This window comes from Neopsephotus bourkii, unplaced genomic scaffold (genome assembly GCF_033783945.1).
Source record: "Neopsephotus bourkii isolate Nb327-2 ecotype Australia unplaced genomic scaffold, CSIRO-AGI_Nbou_v1 NB_1044, whole genome shotgun sequence".
In the NCBI taxonomy this organism is placed as follows: domain Eukaryota; kingdom Metazoa; phylum Chordata; class Aves; order Psittaciformes; family Psittacidae; genus Neopsephotus; species Neopsephotus bourkii.
The window spans coordinates 261,506-287,386 of NW_026901533.1; the positions used below are offsets into that span (position 1 = coordinate 261,506).

At 54.9% G+C, this 25,881-nt stretch overlaps 1 protein-coding gene across 2 annotated transcripts; it reads left to right on the forward strand.

The window, feature by feature from the left end:
• The first annotated feature begins 134 nt into the window (after positions 1–134).
• LASP1 (LIM and SH3 protein 1) lies at positions 135–25,403 on the forward strand. 2 transcript variants are annotated; one of them, XM_061361019.1, is made up of 7 exons: positions 135–294; positions 5,096–5,190; positions 15,968–16,052; positions 21,340–21,447; positions 24,176–24,356; positions 24,870–24,958; positions 25,123–25,385. In XM_061361019.1, exons 1-7 carry the CDS (start codon positions 226–228, stop codon positions 25,294–25,296), a joined length of 801 nt encoding a protein of 266 aa, XP_061217003.1. In that variant the 5' UTR covers positions 135–225; the 3' UTR covers positions 25,297–25,385. The 2 variants fall into 2 exon arrangements, with proteins under 2 accessions (XP_061217003.1, XP_061217004.1); XM_061361020.1 differs by lacking the exons at positions 135–294; positions 15,968–16,052 and having other exon boundaries at positions 5,110–5,190; positions 25,123–25,403.
• Positions 25,404–25,881: the final 478 nt, after the last annotated feature.

A 25,881-nucleotide genomic window follows, 5' to 3' on the forward strand; every position in this document is an offset into this window, starting at 1 on the left:
GCACCGCACACGCGTGTGATGGAGGGGAGGAAGAGGAAGGGGGCGGGTGTACGTGTGCGTGCACGCGTGGGTGCGCGCCCGCAACCCCCCCCCCCCCTTGCTCCTCCCACTCTTCCCCCGTTACCCCCCCCCATCACTATTTAGGGTCGCGGCAGCGCGGGCGGCGGCCCCAGAAGCGGCGGCGGCAGCGGGAGGCAGTGGTTGGAGTCCTGGGTCCTTGCAGCCATGAACCCCAACTGCGCCCGCTGCGGCAAGATCGTGTACCCCACGGAGAAGGTGAACTGCTTGGATAAGGTGAGTGCGGCGTATGGGGAGGGGGGCGGATATAGGGGGTTGTGGCGTCTTCTGTGGGGCTGGTTCTTCCCCCCCCCACCATCCCCATCCCATGTAGGGTATTTCATGCGCTCTCTTGTAGGGTATTTAAGTCTTTTCCACTTACTGTGGGGTATCCCGTTTTCACCATGGGCTGTCTTCAAAGTGCCACCCTCCCCATATAAACCTTCTCGGGGTCCCCACACGGTGGGACCCACACTTTTTCCAGCCCCATGGGGACCGGAGGTGGCATCTTCTCATACCCCCCCGGCAGTAGCCCTGGGGGTAACCAGCAATGCCTGGAGCCTGTTCCTTTTGTATAACCAAACAGCAGGAGAGGCCGGTGGAAAGCAACAGTTAACGCTCCCCCCGAAGCCGGGAGCCTCATCTGGTTTGCATTAGCCAAGCTTCTCTTTTTTTTTACCCCCCTTTCTTTTCCTTCCATCCCAATTGATAGTTCCAGAATTCCATCTTTATAACCCCTTCTGCCTGCCATAGCATTGGGGGGAGAAGCGCTTTGAGCGTCTCTTTTTGAGTGCTTTCCCATCAAAACCCATCCTCGCTGGTGCCGAGGTCCGGTAAGGAAAGCGATGGCGGGGTCTCCATCCCCTCCGCTGCACGGCTCCCATGGGATTCGCCTGGGAACTCGCTCCTCCTGGAGAGCCGAGCCGCTCTCCTCCTCCCCCTCCTCTTCCAGGTTCTGGGACGACCAGTTTAAGGACTAAAAAAAGTAACTTGAAGAATGCGCCGCTCTCCAGCGGCATTCCTGAGCTCCGGCAGACCCTGTTGCGCGCATTTTTAACAGATGAGGTTTCTTCCTTGCGCTGGGAATGGCTCGAAGCGGAACTATCGGCCCTGTGTTCCCTGCCTGTTGGGAGCAGGGAAGTGGCTCTGGCTTAAGGAGCCTCGAGTAGCTGCGGGGCATCTGAGTTGTGGATGACTGGGAAGGAAGGCGAGGAATGACCCATCCCTTCCTCCTGCGCAGCCACTGGCTGGGGTTTGGCTGCTCTGAGCTGGCAGTTGTGCACTGCCGTGAGGACATGGATGATGTGCATCCCAACACCACGTATTCTGCCTGCAGTCACCATCTTGTACTTGTAGTGGCCTTCTTAAGCTCAAAATCATTCCATGGTCACCCTTGCCGTACAGCACAGCCCTAACCAAAGAGCTGCACCCCAACTCCCCTCACTTCCATTTGTCCTGGTGTTCCTGGCTGCAAGAGCCTTCCCATGAAAGCACGGTGTTACTGGAGAGGCTGCTCCCCTTGTTTTCCCTCTACCTGGAGCAAAGTCGAAAGGGCAGCTCTGGTGTTGTTTGCACAAGTTGAACCCCAGGCAGCAATAAGGAAGGGCTCCGGGAGGGGAAGTGTACACGTAGCTGGGTTTAAGCTTTCAGCTCTGGTGTGCTGACAAGCAGATGGGTTTGGTTCTCCTGGGAGTGCAATCAGGAAAGTCCATTTCCAAGGAGGAAAACGTGGGGCTTTGTGGGGCTCCATCAGCGTGGTGCAGTGCTGCCTGTGAGTTCTGCCCATCAGCACCTTGCCAAAGGCAAAAGGGGTTCAGGGAAATGGGTGTCGTTGCCTCCCCTGCTGCTCTCCATATAAGGTGCTGTACCCAGCTTCTGTTTGTGGAAGTGACATCTTGTCATAGGGTTTGGTGGTTGCAGCGCCTGAACCCACGTAGAGCTGATGTCAGATGACTTTCCTGAGATGAGTAGAAGTTAGGCTCGGCTGTTGCACTGCATTAAACCCGCTCAAGGCTTTGCCTCCGGCCCAAGGAGACTCCTTTATGTCTTTTAAACCTTGAGTCTCAAGTGATGCTCGCTTCCAGGTGTGGAGCAGAGTTGCACTGGTTCAGCCTGGAGAAGAGAAGGCTCCTGAAGGGGAGACCTTAGAGCAGCTCCAGTGCCTAAAGGGGCTGCAGGAAACCTGGAGAGGGGCTTGGGACAAGGGATGTAGGGACAGGGCAAGGGGAATGGCTTGAACCTGCCCGAGGGGAGACTGAGCTGAGCTCTTAGGCAGAAGCTCTTCCCTGTGAGGGTGCTGAGGCGCTGGCACAGGGTGCCCAGAGAAGCTGTGGCTGCCCCATCCCTGGCAGTGCTCAAGGCCAGGTTGGACACAGGGGCTTGGAGCAAGCTGCTCCAGTGGAAGGGGTCCCTGCCCATGGCACAAGGTGGAACTGGAGAAGCTTTAAGGTCCCTTCCAACCCAAACCAGGCTGGGATTGTGTGATTTACTTCCTAGAGGGATGCTGTGTGGCTGTAGCATGAGCTATCAATGGACACACTCCACCATGTACTGTGGCTGTGAGTCCCCAGGTCTAATCTCTTGCCATGGCAAGGTTGGCCAAAGGGCTCCATCTCTCCAGGAGCAGCATGCCTGGACCAAAGCCCATGTGCTCCTCATGGAGTCCATCCTGCTGGGACACGGGGCTGTGCTGTGCAGCTGTACCTGGGATCACCTCCAGATGTTCAGAGTGCTTCAAACTTGGGATTAGAAACCCTAATGCTCCTCCGAAAACCTATTTGGAGCTTGTCCTCTTTCTCTGCTGGAGGCTCAGCAGTAGCGGTACTGGAAGCCTACGTAATCGCTGTTCCCCTGTGTCTGGTTTTGCAGCCCTCCTTTTAGTGCTGGTTTAGATTGCTGGATCCAGCGTTAATACTGGCAGTGGTAGGAGAAAGCTTAGCATTGGCAAGACTTGGAGACAAGGGTCTTTGTGTAGCTCTCCTCAGGCTGTAGAGTCCTCTGTAAGAGGTACAGGACAGAGACAGCTCTGTTGAAAGATGCCTGGTGCAAGATGTGTTAATTCCTCTCTGTCTGGGGGTAAGGCCTGGCTAAATCACTGCTGCTGTGCTTATTGTGGAGCCTACCTTGGGCAAGGGCAGTGCTGGCCTTGCCTTGGCTCTTGGGAGCCTGGATATTCCTTGGGGAAGAGGCTCTGAAGTAATGATGGCAATCGGTTCATCTCCTATTTACAGTGGCATCCCTGGTACTTATCCGCAGCTATTGCAGCACAGGCAGAGGTGTGTTAACTGCCTCTAATGTGGCAGGAGCTCACCCAAAGGGCTGTGATGCCTGAAGGACTTGGGGTTCAGGCTGTCCTCATAGAGGCTGAACGCTGGGATGGAGGGGAAAGCCTCATGTACAGGCTGGATGGGGATGAGGGTGCTGGTAGGGAGCAAGGGGAAGCCTCCTCTCGCTGTTTGCATCAGTCTGGCTCCGGAGGAACTTGTATAACTGGAGGAAAAGAACAAATACGTTGCCCTGAGCAACTGAAAGGAGGCAAATTGTCCTCCTGGGCTGAGTCATCGTCTCCCAGTGTTTGTGCACTGGGGTGTGGTACCTGTGGGTAGGTGGCACAAGGGCTTGGCTCTCACCACCTCCACGCAGCAGTGGTGGAAAGGGCTTTTTGAAGGCTTAAGGGTGGAAGGAAATCACAGGGAGAACCTCGAGCTGCTCTCCAGGGCGCTTTGCTTGCTGCCTGTTCAGTGTGTGCTGGGTGCCACGCTGCAGGCTTGTTGACTGTCATGTGCTGGGTGTGATGGAGCCGCTGGTGTGGCTTTGGGCTGGTTCTTTCCCTGCTTCTGCGGGGTGATGCTGGGTGGTTTGGGTGCTCTGAAGAAGGGAGGCAACCCTGGGGCTGGGCTGAATTGCTCTGGGGGAGCAAAGGCTCTGCTCCAGCTCTGCTCCTTTCCTCTGTGCCTGATCTGGACCATGGGATGTCGCACCAAGCCAGAGGAAGCACCAGGTCTGGTCACTTGGAGGCTGGCATCAACTTTGGTCTGCATAGGCTTGAGCAGAATTGCTTGGGAGCAGCTCTGAGCTGTTCTCATTGGGCTCCATCCAGCCACTCAGGCCAGTTAAATGCCGAGTGGAAATCATTTCATTAAGAGTAGCCCTAAAAAACCTGTAAACCACATCCTTATAGGGTTCATCGGGTGTTGCAGCCCCAGTGTAGGGTCATGGCTTGAGTTTCCAGGGCTGTGTCTTTTGTCTTGAGTCTGAGCGTGCCTTGCTTAAGGGAGAGCTGCAGTCAGGCAACAGACCTCATCTGGGCTCAACCTGAGACTGCTGCTGCAAGCTATGGGCGAGAGGATGCCAGAATGACACCGGGATGTCAGGCCAGCAGCTCCTCTTCCCTGTTGTTGCCTGCTTCAAGCCCTTGGTAAGAGCACTCATTGGTCTGGACAGCCCCACTGGGAGAAGAAGGGGATGAGGAGTGCCTGGGGTGCTCCTGCATCCTCTGGGGATGCAGAGCTTGGGGTCAGCCACCTAAAAGGCAGGCAGAAGGGTGGCATCTGTGGTGAGGACCTTTGAGCTGCCTGCGTCGCGCTGTCTGCTTCTCATGAGAACCTTTTAGTCTCTGCCTTGGCTCGGTGTCTGTGTGCAGCCTTACCTGACCTGCTCTTCTGGCTATCTCTTGGCTAGCATCAGCAAAAAAAAACCCTAAAGCAGCATCTTTGAAGCCTGCAAACCACAGCTGGTAACTGCTGACAGCTCCCTGCTCACAGGGGTTTGTGTTGTGCTTTGCCCATCCTGTGAATTCCTGCTCTGGAGATAAGGAAGCAAGATGCTGCTATAATGCAACTCCAGTGTTGTGCCCTGGATGTGTTGGGAGGGTCTGGGGGGGTTTATGTGTGTCCTGAACCAGTCAGAACACTGGGCTGTGGGTTCGTCCTGCTGGCATCACTGGACTGGAGGAGCGTTGGAGTTGTGTGAACCTAGTGGGACGTGGCCCTGTTTTGCAAGCCACTGGTGGTAATGATTCTCTTGTCTCTGTCTGCAGTTCTGGCACAAGGCATGTTTCCACTGCGAGACCTGCAAGATGACCCTAAACATGAAAAACTACAAGGGCTACGAGAAGAAGCCGTACTGCAACGCGTAAGTGACTGGTGCCTGCTCTGGTGGGCACTGGGAGAGTGATGGGGCTGGGAAATGAGGGGTGCAGGGACCCTCTGCCTGCATAAACTCTTCCCCTGCTGCTCTGCTTTGGTTCAGGGTGTGCATGTGAAGCCCTGGGCTGGAAGGGGTCACCCAGGCCAGTTAATGGTGGTATTAGAACAAGGGTTTCCAGACTTAAAAGCCATCTATGGGTGCTCTCCAGTTCCAGCTTGGGCAGACAAAAGGTGAATGAAATCCAGAATACAGGCAGGTGTTTATATGGAGTTGACTTTGAGCTGTATCCCCTTAAAGAAGGGGAAATAAAAGGGTGTTTATTGCACCCCAACTCAGTGCAGGTGTTTGGGGAGAGGAAAAAATGCCCTTTAGTGCAGGGGGAAAGGGTGTGTGAAGCAGTGAGGGGCATGGGTGGCACTGCAGCCTGCTGATAGCCAAGTGCATTCACCCTCAGTTACTGTCACTTGCCCTTGATGTTGGGAAGGTAAATGGAGCTTAAATGCAGAATCCTTCTCTCCTGAGCAGCGTGGGGGAGATGGAGGCAGAGCTGAGTGATGCATGTTCACTGAGAGAACACACTGCTGAGTGATGCGTGCTCACTGGCCCCTATGTCTTTTCCTATCAAGAAGGATCCTTACTTATGCCCAGCTTTCTGGGCTCTGCTCAGCCCAAAGTGAAGCTCTCAGTGCCTGACATGTTTTTTAATATCTATAAAGCAGCTTTGCAGTAAGGTTTTTGTAGCTGCTGCTTATACAGGAGTGTTCTTAGAAAGAAAAGTAGATAATGTAATACCACTTGGTGTGTGTGTAGCTTGGTCCATTCACAGACTACTTTAGAATCATTAATCCTGACAGCATCCTTGTAAGATGGGTATTAATGTGTAAGATAAGCAGAAGGAAGCTGAAGACCTTCAGCCATATGGTGCCTTAGCACAACGCTCCCTCTTATGTAGCTCTTACAGGTTGGTTATTGCCCATTGAAGGTGCTGATGGTGGTTGTGACCTGCCCAAAGCCCAAAACTCCTGTTTAATTGGGATGAGCCTTGGAGCACTATTAAAGCTCCAGCTTGTGAGGTGGAAATGGGAACTTCCTGGAGTAGTGAAGTGGCATGAGGGTGAGCTGATGATTTAGAGGGCTGTGCATGCATCTCAGCCTACCATGGTGGTCCAAGCAGCCTGGGATCTGTGAGGCTGAGACCCTGATCTGTGGAAAGCAGCAGGAGATCAGACCCCTGAGCTCTTTAATGTCCTGAATCAAAGCTTCCTTTGCTGTATCATGGGCATCATCCACATCCTAGCTTTGCCTGGTCCCATGTCCAGGGCATGCTCATCCCTGGTGCTTCTGCCCCTGGCTTGGCCGTAGGGATGGGCTTGAGGTCCTGTTCTTGTGCTTTCTCCCTCCAGGCTGCTGGAAGGGAAGTGGGATAATAATGGGAAATTCCTGAGATTCCAAGGAGTCTGCGCAACCCATCTCAGTTTCTCAACCCCCTCTGCTTGAGAGCTGCCTTTGATGCTGGCTTGCTGTCTTAACCCTTTGCAGCCTCCCTGCCTTGCCTCTAGCCCAGGGATGTTCAAAGCTGTGCACAGAGCCCTGCATTAAACGCTTTGTTCTTCCTTCTTTGCCTGATCTTGCTTTAAAGGGAAGTGAGAGCAGCTGCAAACTGCTGCTGTGCCCTTTGCTTGCTGGGGTGGAGGCTGTAGGGTGCCCAGACGTGGGGTGAAGGGAACCTCCAGCCAGAGGACATGGGTTTGGTTCCTTGTCAGCTGCTGCCCACCCCCTGCAGTACCCTGGGCTGGGAGCAGTGTCCAGGGAAGGTGAGGATAGCTCAGGAAGAGCCCACCCATTCCAAATGTTGCTCACGTTGGCGTTGAGGAGCAGCATCTTTTCTCCCCCAAGAAAGGGGGTGGAAAAGCAACGTTTATCCTGGCAGGGAAGAGACTGCTTTACTGAACATGCATTAGCACAGGGTCTCCTCTGTTCGAGCCGTGGCCTTCTGCCAAATTCCTGAGTTCCTTTCTTCAAGAGAGCAGGAGGAAGAGGGCCGGGCTTCCTCCCTATCTGTGACATTACCCCAGCAATAAATCTGTGGGAAGCCTTGCAAGAAGGTGGCTGCTTAACTCTGCCCTCCCCGCGCCCAGCAGCGTTGGGAGCTGGCTTGGTGGCAGATGTGATGCTCTCCACCCTCGTCCTCACTCCCCTTTTGACTTGAGCTGGGTACCGGGGTGACTGGTTGTTCACTGGAGGCAGTGTTCAAGGCTGGGCTCATCTCTTTGAGCACTTTGAACTAAAAGAGGTAGAAGTGGAGGGAGGGCAAGGTCCAGGTGATGCTTGAGGCTTCTGCTAATGAAGGGTGGGGGAAAGCCTGGCTGTAAAGGACAGGCAGGGCTGTGTGTTCAAGGGCACCAGCTGCTCCCAGATATGCATTATATAGAGGCTTTAATGTTGTCTTGTGCTGTAGGGATAACAGAGCTCTGTGCCTCAGTGGTGGCTCAGAAGTGACTCTCTCCCAGCTAAAACCAAGATGCTGTGTGCAGCACGAACCTGGGGCCTTGGCAGTGCTGTCTGAGGGTCCAAAGCTGTGTATTTGGTCTGGGGAGCTGGATCTCCAGAGATGGAAGCACTAAGGATGGATGCCCTAAGTGCAGAGAGGAGCTTGCTTATGCCTGGGTGTGGAGCCATATGGAGGGGGGAGAAGGAGCAGTATCCCAAGCATGTATCCCTTCTGTGCCTGTCTTGGCTATAAGGAGGTTCTGCTCCTCTCCCTTGAAGAGCAAGGATGAGACCCAAGGCTTCATCTCTGAGCTGTAGGCTTGCCCAAATTCGTGCTGATGAACAAGCGATTGCTCTGTTGGATGCATCTGGTTGGAAAGCCCTGCTCTGGCTGCATGCTCCAGCCCCTGTGCTGGCATCCCGCTGCTCAGAGGGGCTGTCCCTGCTGCTGCACACCCCAGTTTGACTTCCTTACTGCTGCAGACAGTTAATGCAGGCAGGAAGTTAATGGTCTCCTTGCACCGAGAGGCAGCCTGGCCCCACTGCAGCATCCTTTGTTTGAGCCTCCAAGGGAAGATGCTGCTGCCAGCAGGGACCTTTGCTGTGGTCCCAACAGCACAGAGACGAGGCAATAGTGATGCTGCTGCCTCTCCACACACCCCCCCTTGCTAAACCCCTCCAGAAGGGGCTCGAGGCAAAGCAAGGCTGCCAGGAATATCCTGTGTAGGTGTATTGGCAGGGTCGCTCCATCTGCCACGCTGGGGTGACTGCAGTGTTCTATAAGGAGCTGACTTGCATCACATAGAAACCACTCCGGGGAATTCACATGTTGGGGCTGACATTGTTTTTGCTGAGTCAGGGCAAGCAGCTCAACCCTGTCCTCCTTACCTAAACCTAGCACTGGTGTTAACTGGGCACAGTGAGTTGTAAACCCTCCAATTCATCGTGATGACCCAAAGGACCTCCCTGGCACCCATTTCCCCACTCAGATCCTTGCCTTCCCATGCAGAGCAAGCAGCCTGGTACCTCTGGGCTAACTCTTCCCTTGGAAGAAGTTAGTGAGTGCCTCCCAAGCTTCACAAGGAGCCAGGGATCTGTTCTTGGCATTCCTCTGCGCTCCATCTGGTAGCAGCCTACTCCATTAATATAGTGATCTTCCAAGGCTGGGGGGAGGCAGGAAGGGAAAGGGGAACAACTGTGTTGCTGGGCTGGAGTCCAGGTGTTTATCCCATGCTTTATTTGTGCCGAGTTTCTGGATGAGAGGAGCTGCTTCCTCTCTCGGTGGGCACACTTTGCATGCTGTGGAGCTCAGAGCAGGCTCTGCTGTTGGTGTAAATGAAAGCTGGTCTGCCCGTATGTTGCTATGGAAGGGGGGGATACAGGGTCCTGCTGCTTCCCCCTCTGCTGTGCTGGGGGAAGGATCCTCAGAGCATCCTCAAAGACAGGAGCTGCTCAGCATTGACCTCGGTGCAGGCTGCAGATGCTAAACTTACCCATGCCCTGGGGCTGGAGAAACCTCTATTGGGATGCCCACCCTGTTCCCATAAACAGCACTGGAGGGAGGAGGTTGGGACAGGCACTGCTCTGTTTTGGGGGCTCAGGGATGGGAGAGGGGAGCAGTGGGATGAGCAGAGCCCCATCCAGAAGTGACTTCTCGCTCACAGCTTGGCAGCCCCTCTTCTGCATTCACCTGGAATCTTTCCATTATGGATTAAAGCAGGTTTATGGAAACAGGCTGGTTTTTCCTTAGGCTGCTCTGCAACACCCTCAGCAACTGCTGGCAGAGCCTTTGGGGATGGAGGCGAGATGGATGCTGCCTGTCCTCACAGACAGCAAAACCCTGCTCCCTGCCATCATCCTGCACTGGTGGTGATGGGTTTGGCTTCTCCTGCCTCCTCCAGCCCTGTGCTGGCCTGGTACCATGGCAGGGGCTTTGAGGCACCCCCAAAGGCAGAAGCTCTTCCCTGTGAGGGTGCTGAGGCGCTGGCACAGGGTGCCCAGAGGAGCTGTGGCTGCCCCATCCCTGGCAGTGCTCAAGGCACAGGGGCTTGGAGCAAGCTGCTCCAGTGGAAGGGGTCAGGATTGGAACTGGATGAGCTTTAAGCTCCCTTCCAACCCAGACCAATCCATGAAGCTGTGCTCTGGGTTATGTTATACCAAGCCAACCCTGCTGCGGGCTGGGAGCAGATGATGGGAGCAGCAGCTGGACACGTGGAGGGCTGGACCAGCCATTTTGGCAGCTTCTCCTTGGATGTGCTGGGAGGAACCAGAGCCTTCCCCTGCAGCCTGCTCTGTTACAGAAGGATCTTTGCGAGCCTTTGTGACTAACAAAAGAGCAGTTTATTTCTTTAAGCTCATCCCCAAGAACCAGCAGCTCTTTGAAAGGCAGGATGTGAACTGGGGAGCCTCCTGGCAGAGCAGCCCTTATTGCTTCCTTTGTTTAACTCTCCTTTCCCAAACCCCTGATACAACAGCCCAAAGGTGACTGTGTCCTCCTGGATGGAGCTGCAGGTTTGTGGGTGGTGTTGCTCCATCCCTTTAGGATGCTGTTGCTGGGCAAGCCTGCCAGAAACACTTGCTTTAAAGCAGCTTGCATTGAATACAAGCAACACTTTGAGCTAGAAGAGGCTCTTCTAAGCACTCAATCACCTCGTGCATGGTGTAAACCAGCACTGCTGGAGGTTTGAGTCATGCTGGAGAGGGTCCTGTTGCTAACAGAGCTCCTGTGCTGCGCTTCAGTGGGGTTTATACAGCTGTGCCCACCAGTATCTCCCATTGGAGAAGCTGAACTCCATTTCCAGCATTGTGAGAAGCTCCCAAGGCAGAAGTTCAAGTGCTGCCCTTCTTGGCAGGGCAGATCCTGGGAGCAGATGCTGCTTTCGGGGCAGGACTGGGATGTGATGGATTGCGAGTGCTTGGAGACTCCCAGTGCTCTGGAAGTGAGATCTTTACACTATTTCTCCCTGTGAGAACACTGCCTAAGTGCCATTGACATGTGGAAACTGGGACCAAGGTGCTGGAATGGTGTGTGGGGAGGAAAGGGCTGTGTTTGCTTTCTAATGTCCCTGTTAAAGCAGCTTTGGTTGTGCAGCTATTGCTCCTTGGATGGAGCAGTGAGCTCTGCCTGCCATCACTGTGCTGCTCTCCTCCTTAGGTGCATGGGGAGCCTCACATCCCTCCGGATGGGTTCAATGGCTCTGTGGAGCTGCAGATTAAAGGGGGTTTTCCAGCCTTTGCTCCATCACGTGTCCCTCTGCCCCACATATTCCTGTGCTGCTTCACTTAATCTGACAGCAGCAGGGGTCGGGCTGGGGGAGGGATCCCACGTGTCCCATTTGTTCCACTCTAAGCGGGCAGAGGATGGATGTGAAGAGAGACCCCCAAGGGCAAGGCCAATCTGGTGTCTGTGGCCCCGAGAGCAGCAGCCTCCTCTCCATCAGCTGTTAAAGTAATCCCCATCTGATGAAGCAGCCGTGGGGATGCTGAGGGCTCATCCTGCCTGCGCTCTGCACCCCTCCTCCTTCACAGCCACTGCTGCAGAGCACCAGAAGGTCCCCAAGACCCACTGAAACCTGGCTCCTTTCCTCCTGCATCCCACCGGGATGCTCCTGCCCAAACAGGAGCCAAGTGTTTGGATCCTGTTGTCCACCAGGCAGGAGCAGGACCCACAGCACCTCGACGAGCAGCTCGCACGGGTGTGTTTTACCCTGGCTCCTGTTTGCTCTCGAGAGGATGCTGCTCTTCCTTAGCAGCAGACTTTACCCAAGTGCCGCATCCCAGGCTGCGTGGGACTCGTTATTTCCTTGCAGTTTGTCAGGAGAGGGATGGTTGGGAGCAGCTTCCCCCTCTTTGTCTTCTGGAGGGTTTTAATGATGCTCCAGGGCTCCATCATCCCTGTTTGACTCCTGTTCCCTGCCTCTACCTGTTGAGCTCACTTAGGAAACAAGCGTTCCTGTGGCAGAGGGATGGAGTGAAGGGCATCTATGAGGGCAGTATAAATGAGTGATGCTGGCAGAACACCTCCACTGCCTTTGGGCTCAGTGCATGGAAGCTGCAGTGATGGGCACCAGAACTCCTGCTGGTTCCAGCTGTGGAAGCCTCCATCTCTAACCCATGCTGGTGAGGGTGGCCGATAACCACACAGGGTGGATTTGGGGTGTGTTGCTCACACTGATAGAGCAAAGCAAGGTGAGCAATAAACGCCTTCCCTGTTCCCTGCTTCCCCAGCCAAGCCCTATTGATGGTGCTGGTGGGGGCAGGACCCACAGCTCTGCTCCTGCCTTGCTTTTGGCCATGAGAAGAGGGAGAACCGGGTCCTCTCCCCCAGGCGAGGAGGGATGAGCCTGATGCTGAGCTCCCCTGCCTGCTCCCAACCCAAAGCAATTCACTCCCTGCCTGCTCACGGAGGTTTAGTTCATTGCTGACTGCTCCCGAGGCTCATTCTCATGCACAGGAGATGGGTTTCCCCTCTGCTGTGTGTGGCAGGGATGCGGGTGTCTGTGTTTGCATGGATGGGCGATGCGGGGCTCTCACTGCTCCTGCAGCAGGAACCCTTCAATTCCCTAATTTAAGGTTCCTAATTTAAGGAACAGCCTGAAGTTCCCTGGGGACTAAAATGCCTCTTCTTTATCAGGCAGATCTCGGGAGCTGGGGAGAAAAGAGATGCCTCCGCTTAGGGGAAGATGCTCAACTCATGTGCCTCATCCTACTCCTAATGCAGATGGACAGATTGCTCCTGCTTGCTAACCACAGGCTGGGGGGGTCAAGGATGTGTCAAAACCTATCTCAAATCCTTGGGAGGTTTCCTCAATCCCTATCAGAAGCAGAAACCAGTTGTAGCTCAGTCTCTGTGGTCTCTCATCCTGTCCCTCAGCAGGCTGTGGCTGCAGCAGGGCACAGCTCGCTGTGGGTCCATAATGCAGGAAGCAGGGATGCTCCTTCAGGTTATCCCTGTTTCCTCCCACTCCCACCACAGCTTCCCAGTCTCTGAGCCTCACAGGGGTGAATTTCTCCATTTCCAGCCCTCGCAGTGACTGGGGCTTCCCTCCTCCTTGCATCCGGAGGCTGCTGCTGGGGACTCGGCTTCTCCCAAGTGTTATTAGCATGCCCGGGGCATGGGATGCAGTTGCCATGGCAATGGGATGATTTCTGCTGGCAGCATCAGTTGATAGTACCGGCGCTCCTGGGCCGTGGCTGAGCTGTGAATGCAGCTCTGGCTGGTGGTGCACACAACTTACCCATTGCCTTTGCCCTTCACAGAGCCCTGGATTTGGGTTTTCCATGTGCAGCCCTTGAGCATCAGGGGATGGGGCTGTTAGAACTGGGCATCTCCATAAAAATCCTGTCTTTGCAAAGGCCCCAGCAGCAGGGATGCTGCTTGGTTATCCCCATAGGACCGGGGTGAAGCTCCATCCCCGTTCCCAGGGCACGTGTGGGGCTGGCCTGCCTGGGTTGTGGCCTTCCGGAGCTCATCTGCAACTGGAGGATGAGGGAATGCAGAATCATAGACCTGAGGGTTTGGGCTTTGTTTTCTTTGACCTTGGTGGGAGTCAGGGTAGTGACTTCTAAGAAACTCCAAAAAGGGCTCCAGGATGCAAGGGATAACGGGGCTGAACCAATAGACAAGTCCCAGGACTGCCCTCCCCTGCCCCTGTGAGTGCAGTTCTTGGGTTAGCATCACTGTGAAGGAAGCCCCAACTGCCCCAGCAGCTGTTTAATGGCATTTGGAACTAAACCTGATGCTGCTGGTGTTTGCCCAGTGGGTACCAGCATCCCCATGGCCCTAATGGAGGAGTCATCCTGAGGGCAGAACCCCTTGAGCAAGGCTGTGCAGTGCAAACTCCTTTGACCTGTGCTGCCTTTGGTCCCTGCAGCTTCACTCTTAGAGGGGGTTTTTGCCATCTCCACAATGACAAAAGGGCACACTTCCCTCTGTGCTGTCTCTTCAAGGTAGGAATGCATTAACCCAGCACCTACTGCAGCTCCAGGAGCCTTTACAGAGCAAACCGTGCTAACCAGAGGCCAAACTGGGCCAATGCCATTTGTCCTTTGCACCCCTCCAAGCTGTTCATCTCTGCTCCAGCAGACAGCAGCTGGGGTGGATTTGGTTCTAAGATGCCTTAACACTGTTTTGCTGCATCCAAAATGTCCTTCCCTATTGCTAAGCCGTTGCTCCCACCCAGACATCCCCACTCCAGTGGGTACCAGTTGCTGGGAGAGCAGGAGCTGAGGCCAGGATGTCAAGAGCAGGTAAAGAGCTGTGCCTGTGGCTCCTGCAGGACCCTTGTGGAGAAGCAGGGGTTATCCCTATTGGGGTGTTAATGCAGGAATCTCTGCAGCCTTGATGTCTCCCAGTGTGATGCTGTGACAGAGCCGTGCCTGCAGGCAGCCTGAATGCCGTATTACATCCCCTCTAATCAGGTTAATCTAAACAGGGATTAAAGTCTATCCTCCAAGCAGTCACTGAGCTCTTGTTTGGGTAAAACTGCTTCTTGTCCTTCCCAATCTCACTCCTGCTTGCTTTGGGGCTTGATTTGGGCTTATTTGATGCCTCAGGCAGCAGGGATGGGGCAGCGGGTGATGTCCTGCATGGAGCAGGCTGCTGTGTACTGGAGCTCCCCTGCTGCTTGCTGAGTTCTTTTCCTCTTTCTGCAAGCCACATCAGCCCCGTTTGGTTTCTCTCTGTGTGTGTGGGGTTCTCTTTACTCTTTCAATGGGGTTGGGGCAGCTGTTTGTACTGCGTTGCTGCTCTTGCAGGTCTGTGGTTGCCTCGTCTGTCTCATAGGGAGCAGCTCTCAACCAGACTCCTCCACATGCAGCTGGGTTTGTGCTGCTTTCCCCTCATTTGACCCCACTTTCTTTGGCCTTGGGCAGAGGTGTTAATGCTGCTGTATAAATAGATAATTGCTACTGCTCGGAGCACACAGGCTCCCAAAGCAGAGCCCAGCATCTTATTAAGACCCATTTCATGTGGTCTGGGAGGGGATGGGGATGCAGCATCCCCATAGTGTGCTGCATAGCCCTCAAGTGAGGGCTGCCAGCCCCAGCTGGGTTGCATGGAGATGTGGAGGCTGCACAGGCTGAGTTTCAGCCCTGGACCTGGAAGCAAAGCATTGAGACCCTCAGGAGTGAATGGGACCTCCCCGTTATCCTCTGCAAGGAGCTGCTGTTTCCCTGCTCAGCTCTTCCAAACCGGTTGCATTGCCTTGGATAAAAGAGGATTTATCCAAGCTCTCGGGGTAAAGGTTGGATTCGGTGACCTGGTGTTGGAAAAGGCTTTTCCAACCTGGTTAATTCTATGTATGGGAGTGAACCTGAGCTGCAGCGCGATGCGCTGCCCTGGTACCATGGGTGTGATGTGGGGCTGGGGGTGTCCCTGTGCCTCCCACCCCTCTCCTGCACCATTAACCTGCCTAAACCCCTGTGCTCTGTTCCTGCCACCCACTTGGAGTCCTGCTTTAACTCATGAAAGAGAAACCTCTGCCCCTTTCCAAAGGCAGCTTCCCCCCTCCTTGCTCTCTGCATTGTACACCTGAAGCGCTGCTGGGGATGTCTTTGGTTTCTTTGCTGTCCCATGAGAGCAGCCACCATCTGGTCAGTGTCAGATGTCTTATCCTGCAAGGAGGGGGGGGCTTTGCATCCATGGCAGCTACAGAGCAAGCTGCTCCAGTGGAAGGTGTCCGTGCCCGTGGGTTGGAACTGGATGAGCTTGAAGATCCCTTCCAACCCAAACCATTGCATGCTTCTATGACCTGGCCACAGGCAAGAGCATCCTCATAACATGAGGCTTGTGTGGCTGAAACCTTGAGTGCAACAAGCAAATAAAGCCCCCCCTGTACAGCTGGAACAGTGGAGCAGGCACAGGCACTGTAAAGCAGAGCAGAGGCAGCGCTTACTCAGGCTAATGTTACCCTGAGGGGTGTTTAAGGGGAGATTGAAGATGTGTTTAATGTCTCTCCAGGAATCAGCCAGGCACAATGGACTGGCTCCATCCCTTGGGAAGAAAACTGCCCCTGCTTTGATAAACCTGAACTTAATATATTGAGGGTGGGAGAGAATCAATGCCTCAGCTGGGGAAGGCATCGGGCACAGGGAGAGATCCCAACACCCCCAATGGCTCCTGCTCACCCTGCAGCGCATGGAAGAGCTGCTGCTTGCCATGGGGCTGGGCCACTGGGATGGGATGGGGGGGCTGCTGGTTGTGGGGTGGTTGGGATGGGACGGGGAGCATGGGTATGACTGATGTGACTGATGACATCCGTTCTCCCTGCAGACACTACCCGAAGCAGACCTTCACCATGGTGGCAGACACTCCGGAGAACCTGCGCCTAAAGTACCAGACTGAGCTGCAGAGCCCGGTGAGTGCCCCATGGCCCCACGTTATCCCTGTGCCCTGGCATAGGAAGAGGCAGGTCTGGGCTCTGGGTCCTTTCTCTTGCATCTCTGAGTCCTTTCTCTTGCATCTGAGTCCTTTCTCTTGCATCTGAATCCTTTCTCTTGCATCTGAGCCCTTTCTCTTGCATCTGAGTCCTTTCTCTTGCATCTGAGTCCTTTCTCTTGCATCTCTGAGTCCTTTCTCTTGCATCTCTGAGTCCTTTCTCTTGCATCTGAGTCCTTTCTCTTGCATCTGAGTCCTTTCTCTTGCATCTGAGTCCTTTCTCTTGCATCTGAGTCCTTTCTCTTGCATCTGAGTCCTTTCTCTTGCATCTGAGTCCTTTCTCTTGCATCTGAGTCCTTTCTCTTGCATCTGAGTCCTTTCTCTTGCATCTGAGTCCTTTCTCTTGCATCTCTGAGTCCTTTCTCTTGCATCTCTGAGTCCTTTCTCTTGCATCTCTGAGTCCTTTCTCTTGCATCTCTGAGTCCTTTCTCTTGCATCTGAGTCCTTTCTCTTGCATCTCTGAGTCCTTTCTCTTGCATCTCTGAGTCCTTTCTCTTGCATCTGAGTCCTTTCTCTTGCATCTCTGAGTCCTTTCTCTTACATCTCTGAGTCCTTTCTCTTGCATCTGAGTCCTTTCTCTTGCATCTGAGTCCTTTCTCTTGCATCTGAGTCCTTTCTCTTGCATCTGAGTCCTTTCTCTTCCATCTCTGAGTCCTTTCTCTTGCATCTGAGTCCTTTCTCTTGCATCTCTGAGTCCTTTCTCTTGCATCTGAGTCCTTTCTCTTGCGTCTCACCCATCTCAGCTGCATTTGCTCTTCCCTTTATCCATGGCTCCCTGGAGCTGCTGCAGGTGGGAAGGGTCCAGGATGCAGCCATAGAACAGACAGTGTTTTAGGTGGGAAGGCACCATAAAGCTCACCCATTTCCAACCCCCTGCCACAATCAGATGGTTTCATGTGGCCAGGCCTTGACTCTCCAGGCAAGTATTTCAGGTCAACCCAAACCCTGTAGGGCTTGAAAGCAGAAACAAACAGATAAACAGGATAAGGACTGGCATGGAGGAAGGCTTGCTTTCCCCAGAGCCTGTTTGAGGAGGGTGTTGTCCAGACATGTCCTGTTTCATACCCTGAAGGCGTCCCTGCATCAGCAAAAGTCCCCATCCTCGACGCATGGGCGATAACTCCTGATGGGGCAGTGGGAACTGGTCCCTTTGCGATCCCTGGTTTCCTTTAGTTACTCCGGGATGCTGGGAGCAGAAAGATGAGGATCAATTTTGCATAGAAACCCTTGGAAGGGCCAGGTTGGCCATGGAATGGGCAGCTTTGAGGGGGTGACACTTCCTTATGGCACTTGGCTCTGCTGAAGCATCTGAGATGATGCCCTGAGCCCTTGCATCACGCATCTGCAGACGTGGGCTCAGAGGATGCTGTGCTGGGAGGAACCGCATCCAGCGGCACTTTTGGCTTGAGTCAGCGTCTGAGCAGAGCAGGGGATGTTGCAACCGTTGGGGGAACCTATTCAATGCCTGTTTTCCTTTGAAAAGGGGCAAAAAGCCTGCCCGGAGGGGACGCACTGCCTCGGCTCAGTGCGGGAGCACTGGGGCACAGCACAGGGTTTGCTGGGGTGTTTGTATGGGGAACAATCCCTCCTCTGGATCAGTGCATCCCTCTCCCTGCTGCGCTGTGAAGGATGCAGTGACCTTCCTGCCTTCCTGCCCGTTAGCCTGAGGGGGTCAGGAGCTGAAAGGATGGGCATGCATCCCAATGGAGGAGGAGGATGGGGAACCTCAGGACCTCACCTGATCGGAGCTGCTGGTGCCCAGTGTTGAAACCTCTGCTTTTGTAAGGTCCCTTCCTCCCAGCGGGTTGCCCAACAGCTCCCTGGCTTGCACAAGGGCAGCTTGGCTCCAGCTTAGAGCCTGGGGCTGGCTTTGTGCTTGATGCGCTGAGGAAGGGGACAGCGGCTGCTTCTCCATGGTAACAGGAGAGATGCTGCTGTAAAGTGAATCCAGGCTCTTTGGTAGTTGTTGGTTATTAAAGCAGGCCCTTGGGAAGGAGGGAGGCAGGGATGTGCTCTGCTCCCTGGGCCTTGCTTCCAGGGGCTGGAGCTGGGGTAGCACAGGGCTCTCAGAGCCTTCTACAACACTGGGTTATGTGGCAAATAGGGGCTGGGGTGCAGGCAGCATCCTCCAGCACCCCCCTTTGCAGTGCTGGTTTCACATTAGGGTGGATTGGTTTGAATGGGAGGGAATAGGGGCTGCTGGTGGTTTGGGTGCTGGGGAGGGTGAGGAGCAGTGGGAGGAGGTGGCAAAGCTGAACCTGCCAAGAGCCCTGGGGAGGATGGATCCTGAACGCTCCAGATAAGATCTTAATTCCTCCCTGCCTTTGTTGTGCCTACAAAGGGGAGTCTCCTGCTTTCCAAAGGCCTCACATTTGTAGCTCTGCTTTATTGCCCATCCCTTCTTTACTAATTACAGGAGCTGAGCACATCCCTGGGGACAGGAATGGGTCCCTTCAACCCTTCCAGAGCAGGCAGTCGGGTTCATTCTTGCAGATGAGCTGCATGTTGACCTGGAGCTGTTGGAAAGGCTTGAGGAGGAGCAGTGCAGTGATGACAGCCCTGTGGGTTCAAGTGGCACATCCTGGTTGATGTTGTGAACATGGGGCTGGGAGTAAGGTCAGGGTTATGCGGACAGTTATGTCCTGTTGGTGCTTACAGCCAAACTCAGGTCCTTGGTGGGAGGCTTCCCTGAGGCTCTTCCTAAGGAGAAGGGAGATTGCTGGGTCCGTGCCTTCTGCAAGGGTCGTTCCCTGGCTGTGAGTGATGCTCCCATTCCTCTGGGTGTGTGTGGGGCTGGAGAGATGCCATAGGCATCCATGCCTATGGAGGACCCTGAGGATGCTCATCCTCTGCCTGCCCCCATCACACCCACCCATCCCAAGCACATCCCTCCCAATGCTGCTGCTGTTTGTGGCTGCTGAGGAGGCGGCTCCTGTTCCGGTCCCTGGTAACAACCGTGCCTTGTGTCACTAAAGGAGGCTCCAAAGGGGCAGCTTTGGCACCTGCGGCCTCCTCCCGCAGCCCACGGGTGGTGAGAAGATTGCAGGTTCCTGTTCCTTGGGTCCTGTTTTGAGCTCCAAACGGGGGGGTTTGGGTGCAGCCCTTCCTGCCCTGCCTGTGGGAGGCTGGAAGCGGGCCCTGGCCCTCCTGTGGGTGACCTCAGGGACCTGCTGGTGGTGGCATCAAGGATGCGGGCATGAGGAGGGGTCAGTGCTCTCGAGATGAGACCTGCGAGGTGTTATACCCTCAGTTATAACAGTGAAGGGGTTATAACATGTGAATTATAACAGTGAAGGGGTTATAACCTCAGTTATAACAGTGAAGGGGTTATAACATGTGAATTATAACAGTGAAGGGGTTATAACCTCAGTTATAACATGTGAAGGGGTTATAACATGTGAATTATAACAGTGAAGGGGTTATAACCTCAGTTATAACAGTGAAGGGGTTATAACATGTGAATTATAACAGTGAAGGGGTTATAACCTCAGTTATAACATGTGAGGGGGTTATAACATGTGAATTATAACAGTGAAGGGGTTATAACCTCAGTTAGAACAGTGATGGGGTTATAACGTGAATTATAACAATGAAGGGGTTATAACCTCAGTTATAACAGTGAAGGGGTTATAACATGTGAGTTATAACAGTGATGGGTTTATAACCTCAGTTATAACATGTGAGGGAGTTATAACATGTGATTTTGGGGGTTTTTTTGTGGGGGTTTTGTTGTGGGGTTTTTGTTTGTGAGGGGTTATAACATGTGAGTTATAACAGTGAAGGGGTTATAATGTGAATTATAACAGTGAAGGGGTTATAATCTAGTTTAATGCTCTCATGTTCCTCTGTGCTTTGGCTGTGTGCTTGTATTGACATCCTCCCAGGGTGGATGCTGCAGCCTGGTTCCTTAACCCTTTGCTTTCTAATATCTAAATGTGGGTACGACCCAGAGATGACAGCATCCCCCTAAGGGTTTCTGTGATACTGGATTGGGATGGGGGGTCCGATGTTCTTCCAAAGCTTGGATTTCCCCTGCCTTCCAGGTTAGGAAGAGGGACCAGGTTTGCAGTCGAGCTCCTGCTGGTGCCCATCACACACCAGTGCAGTGCCCAGGGTGAGCTTTCCCTGCACACATGGAGGCTGCCTCTGCACAGAGCCCTTTTAAGGCTCTTCCCAACCCACATAAGCAGAGGCAGCTCCTGATCCCAGCACAGAGCCAGATCCCTGCAGAGAGGATGGAGGAGGTCAGGGGGTCTCTGTGCACATCTGTTTCCCCCCCTGGCCATGGGGGAAGAGCAGCGCTATGGGGGCAGCCAGGCCCTGGCTCCTTTCCTGCTGGAGCCATTGGGTTCCAGCCTGTGCTGAGTGAGCTGGGTGTGAGCAGAGCTCGGGGCTGGGAGCTCCAGGCTTTGGGCTGTATAGATTTATACTGGTAAATGGCTTTGGGCTGTGTAGATTTATACTGGTAAATGGCTTTGGGCTGTATGGATTTATACTGGTAAATGGCTTTGGGCTGTATAGATTTATACTGGTAAATGGCTTTGGGCTGTATAGATTTATACTGGTAAATGGCTTTGGGCTGTATGGATTTATACTGGTAAATGGCTTTGGGCTGTATAGATTTATACTGGTAAATGGCTTTGGGCTGTATAGATTTATACTGGTAAATGGCTTTGGGCTGTATAGATTTATACTGGTAAATGGCTTTGGGCTGTATAGATTTATACTGGTAAATAAAGGCACAGAGAACTTGGGCCTTTTGAGCTGCTGGGAAGCGATGCTGAGGTCAGTGTGTGGCAAAGAGCAATAAGGAGGCTTGTGTATTGCCAGCCTCCACGCTCCCGTTGCCCTATGGCCATCTGGGTGTATTCCTTCTCCATGGGGCTAAAGGTCCCCTGATGTGTGATGCTTTTGTCTGCCTCATAAACCCCCAGGGCTGTGGGGCAGGCAGCTTGCTCCATGGGATGTGACTTGGGGGTATTGGTAGCCCAGAAAGGAAATGTGAGTTATCCCAAGCCTTGCAATAGAGAAAGCAGCTCAGCAGATGCAAAGGGAGCTGTTGGTGTGCTCCAGCCCTTGGCAATCCCCTGTTTCACCCATGCTGGATACACTGGGGGGGGGTCTCCTTAGCAAGGCAGAGGTTGGGTTAGAAGCTGCTGCAGTGCTCACCAGCGTTGCCCTGCTTGTTTCTTCTTGGTTGCATCCAGATCCGCTACAAGGAGGAGTTTGAGAAGAACAAGGGGAAAGGTTTCTGCGTGGTCACTGACACCCCGGAGCTGCAGAGGATCAAAAAGATCCAGGATCAGATCAGCGACGTGAGTAGCTCCCGATCCCTGTGGATGATGCTACCCAAGGAGAGGGGAGGGAGGGTTCTGCTGGCAGAGCCACACTGATGGATGTGAATGAACACATGAGGAAAGCCGACCTGGATGCGCTTCTGGATCCATCCTGGTCCTTATCCCGTGGTGCTCCTGATCCTCATCCCCCCTGGTCCTCATCCTGGTCCTCATCCCTCGGGCCCCTCTGTGCTGGCCGATGGATCCAGAGGTGCATCCTGGTCCTCATCCCACGGTGCTCCTGGTCCTCATCCCCCCCTGGTCCTCATCCCTCGGGCCCCTCTGTGCTGACCAATGGATCCAGACGTGCATCCTGGTCCTCATCCCCCCTGGTCCTCATCCTGGTCCTCATCCCATGGTGCTCAAGATCCCATTGCTATGAGCAGCAAGCAGGGGGGGTATTTGACTGGAGCAGAGCAGTGGCAGCACCTCCAATGGTCCAGCTCTCCCCCCTCTCCTCCCTGCTTGTGTCTGTGTGTGGCATCCCCAAAGGCACCTCCTTCTCCTATCCCTGTGCAGGCTCCCCTTGCCTGGACCCCTTCCTGGCTCCAGCAAAGCCTTTTCACCCATCCAGGAGCTGCTGCTGTTGGTTTGTCCCCAGGGTCCCCCCATTTGCTCTCAGCAGCCCCAAGGGGAGGACAGGGATTGTCACCCCTTTTCCTAACAACATCCCACATCTTGCAGTGCTGCAGCCTTGCAGGGAGCTCCTCAGTGTCCCTCCTACCTCTGCTGGCATGGAGGTGATCCTGGAGGCTGCTCCCATCTCCATCCTGCCTTGTCCTTTGGGAAGGGAGGCTCTGACCTGTGTCTGCAGGAGACCCAGCTCTTCCATTTGGGAACAAGAGGTTAAAGCCATGGCCAGTGGAGCGGCAGCTTCACCCTGCAGCCCCTGGCTGTTGGTACCCAGACGGGGATGTATGCGTGTTGCCATGGTGATGAGGAGGATGCTCACTCGCACATAGAGCTACATGGGCTTTATCCATCCCCTAACCAAAGCGGACCCCGTGCTCCTGCAGCAGGGCACAGAGAGTTAATGAACCTTGGCCTAATGAAACTCATGGGTGCTCCTCATCCAACACCAGGAGCTGGTGCTGAACCTTGGCAGAAGGCTGGGGTCTCCTTGACCGGTAAACCCAGGCCTGGAGCACAGCTTGGCACAGGAACCGCTGCTGTGAGCTGCGATCCCACATGGAATTCCGCAGTGCCCTGAGCTGCTCCTGCTTTTCCACCCCTCAGCATCCCTGTCTGGGGTGGGAGCTGCTCTCTGCTGTGCCCAGGGAGAGGGAGGATGGTGCAAGTGGAAGCTTGAACCCCTCCAGGAGCTCACACACGTACACAAAAAAGGGGATGCGCTGGTTTATTCCCTTCTCTTCTGATCCCATTGTGGACTCTGGCAAGCCCCTGGGGACCTGCAGGGTGTTACCTGTGCACCAAGGCCTTGGGAAACAGCCCTGGCTGCAGGATAGTCCCTAGGGACAGGTTCTCAGTGGGCTCTGGTGCAGCAGATGGGTGCAGTGTGGAGCAGGGCTCAATGTTCCGTTCCAGAGATGCTGTGGAGGTTTGGGGTGCACTAAATCACACAGCAGAGAGCAGACACCGGCCCCCCCCTTCCCTCCTCTCCCAACCACAGCAGCAGCTTCCCTGCGGGCATCTGGCTGCCAGCCTGGGCTTGCAGTGACCCACTTAGTGCAGACACAGGCACGAACCCGCTCCCTGCACCCAGCCCGGCTCAGCCTGCGGGGTTTCACTGCCACAGGGGGTGCAAAGGGGTTCAGTGGGGCAGGAAGCTGGCACTGCATGGGGATTTAACCAGCAAATGGGCTCGGGGGGTCCCCCATTCGTTAACACAAGAGGCGGTTGGCTCTGACACACAGGCAGGTGGGTGAGCCCTTCCCCTCTGTGCTGGATGCGGGAAGCCTTATTCTGATGCAGTCGGTGTGGTTGGAGATACCTGCTCTGAGAGCGGTCCAGAGGCCATGGGGATGCTGTGAGGGCTGGAGCAGCTCTGCTCTGGAGCCAGGCTGAGAGAGCTGGGCTGGGGCAGCCTGGAGAAGAGAAGGCTCCTGAAGGGGAGACCTTAGAGCAGCTCCAGTGCCTAAAGGGGCTGCAGGAAACCTGGAGAGGGGCTTGGGACAAGGGATGTAGGGACAGGACAAGGGGAATGGCTTGAACCTGCCCGAGGGGAGACTGAGCTGAGCTCTTAGGCAGAAGCTCTTCCCTGTGAGGGTGCTGAGGCGCTGGCACAGGGTGCCCAGAGAAGCTGTGGCTGCCCCATCCCTGGCAGTGCTCAAGGCCCGGTTGGACACAGGGGCTTGGAGCAAGCTGCTCCAGTGGAAGGGGTCCCTGCCCGTGGCAGTGGTTGGAGCTTTAAGGTCCCTTCAACCCAAACCAGGCTGTGGGTCTGTGATCCTCCTTCAACACGCCCTCTCATGGTGCAGTTAAGAGCAATCTGGGGTTAGGTGTTGGAGTGGTTTCTCCCCAGTGCTCCTGCAGACTGGGCACCTCACCTTGCATCTCACCCCCATGGCCCATCCCAGCCATGGGACGCTCAAACCTCCTCCTTCCTGTGCCACAGGAGCACATTTCCCCATGGCCTGGGGAGATGTGGGGGAAGAACCCCCTTGGTACTGCCGGGGACAGCAGGAGAGGAGCTGAAGGATGCTGCTGGTGCTGACCCTGCCCTCTCCATCCCCTCCTGTCCCTGCAGATCAAATACCACGAGGAGTTCGAGAAGAGCCGGATGAGGCTGAGCCCCAGCGAGGGCGCAGAGCTGGAGCACCGGAATTTCCAGGAGAGCACCAATTACCAGAGACCCACGGAGCAGCAGCAGCAGCAGCAGCAGCAGCAGCAGCAGCCTCCGGTCCATCACATCCAGCCCAGCAACCCAGGTACAGGGGGGCTGCGGGTGCACGGCCCTGGCTTTGCTGCAGCAGCAGCCACCTCCTTGCAAGGGGCTTTGCTGCAGCCCCACATCATAGAATCATAGAATGGTTTGGGTTGGAAAGGAGCTTCAGATCATCCAGTTCCAACCCCCTGCCGTGGGCAGGGACACCTCGCTCTAAACCATGGCACCCAAAGCTCTGTCCAACCTGGTCTTGAACACAGCCAGGGATGGAGCATTCACAACCTCCCTGGGCACCCATTCCAGTGCCTCAGCACCCTCACAGGAAAGAATTTCCTCCTTAGATCCAATCTAAACTTCCCCTGTTTCAGTTTGAACCCATTACCCTTGTCCTATCAATACAGTCCCTAATGAAGAGTCCATCCCCAGCATCCCTATAGGCCCCCTTCAGACACTGGAAGCTGCTCTGAGGTCTCCACACAGCTTCTCTTCTCCAGGCTGAACAGTCCCAGGTTTCTCAGCCTATCCTCATCTGACCCATCTTTCCCCCCCCTCTCAGTGTACCAGCAGCCGGTGTCCCAGCCCTATGGCTACAAGGAGCCCGCGGCACCAGCTTCCTCCCAGCTCAGTGCTCCTGCTGGAGGGTGGGTGAGTACAGCCCTGAGCGCACCCCAATGGGGCAGGCTTTGCTCTGCTTGCCCCCCATGCGGAGGAGCAGTTGGGATGGGGTTGGAGGGTGCTTGGTTGTGGGGCTCCTCACCCACTGTGCCCATGGAGGGGCTCTGTGCCCGCTGACCCCTCTCTCCCATCAGAAGCGTTTCCGTGCTGTCTATGACTACAACGCAGCCGATGAGGACGAGGTCTCCTTCCAGGACGGTGACACCATCATCAACGTGCAGCAGATCGACGATGGGTGGATGTACGGCACTGTGGAGCGCACGGGGGACACGGGGATGCTCCCCGCCAACTACGTGGAGGCTATTTGAGCCACGGGGAGGGCATGGGGCAAGGGGCTGAGCCCCATAGCCAAGCCCCCAGCCCCAGCGGCCTCTCCGGGTGTGCGTGCGTGCGTCTCTCAGCCCCAGCATCCCGTATCCGTGTGCTGGGGTGTCACCACCTCCTGACATCCCGGTTACTCCATGTTTCTCTCTTGCCCGTTCAGCTTTGCTCTGGCTCTGTTGGGACCATGTGCAAAGGGATGCTGGGGGCTTGAGAGACCAAACGCTGCGGTTTTCCTTCTTTAGGCTCCCTCCTCTCTCGCCATCCCGGTGTTTCCTGGCAGGGGGAAGCAGCTGGGGTCTGGCAAAGGGAGGAGGAGACCGTCCCTTAGGACCAAATCCCCTGGTTGTGATGGGTTTGGGCAGGGGCAGCTGTATCCGCATGGGTGAGGTGAGGGATGCTCATCCCAAGGGATGGGGTGGCTGCCTCCACCCTGCGCTGCTCTGGCTTCTCCCGTTGCTTGTCCCGGCTCCTCTGTGCTGTGTTTCCATTCCCTCCTTGCTTCCTCCAGTCCTTAAAACAGGAAGAGCATTCCCAGTTAAATGTTAACCACAACCTTGGGGTTCAGAGCG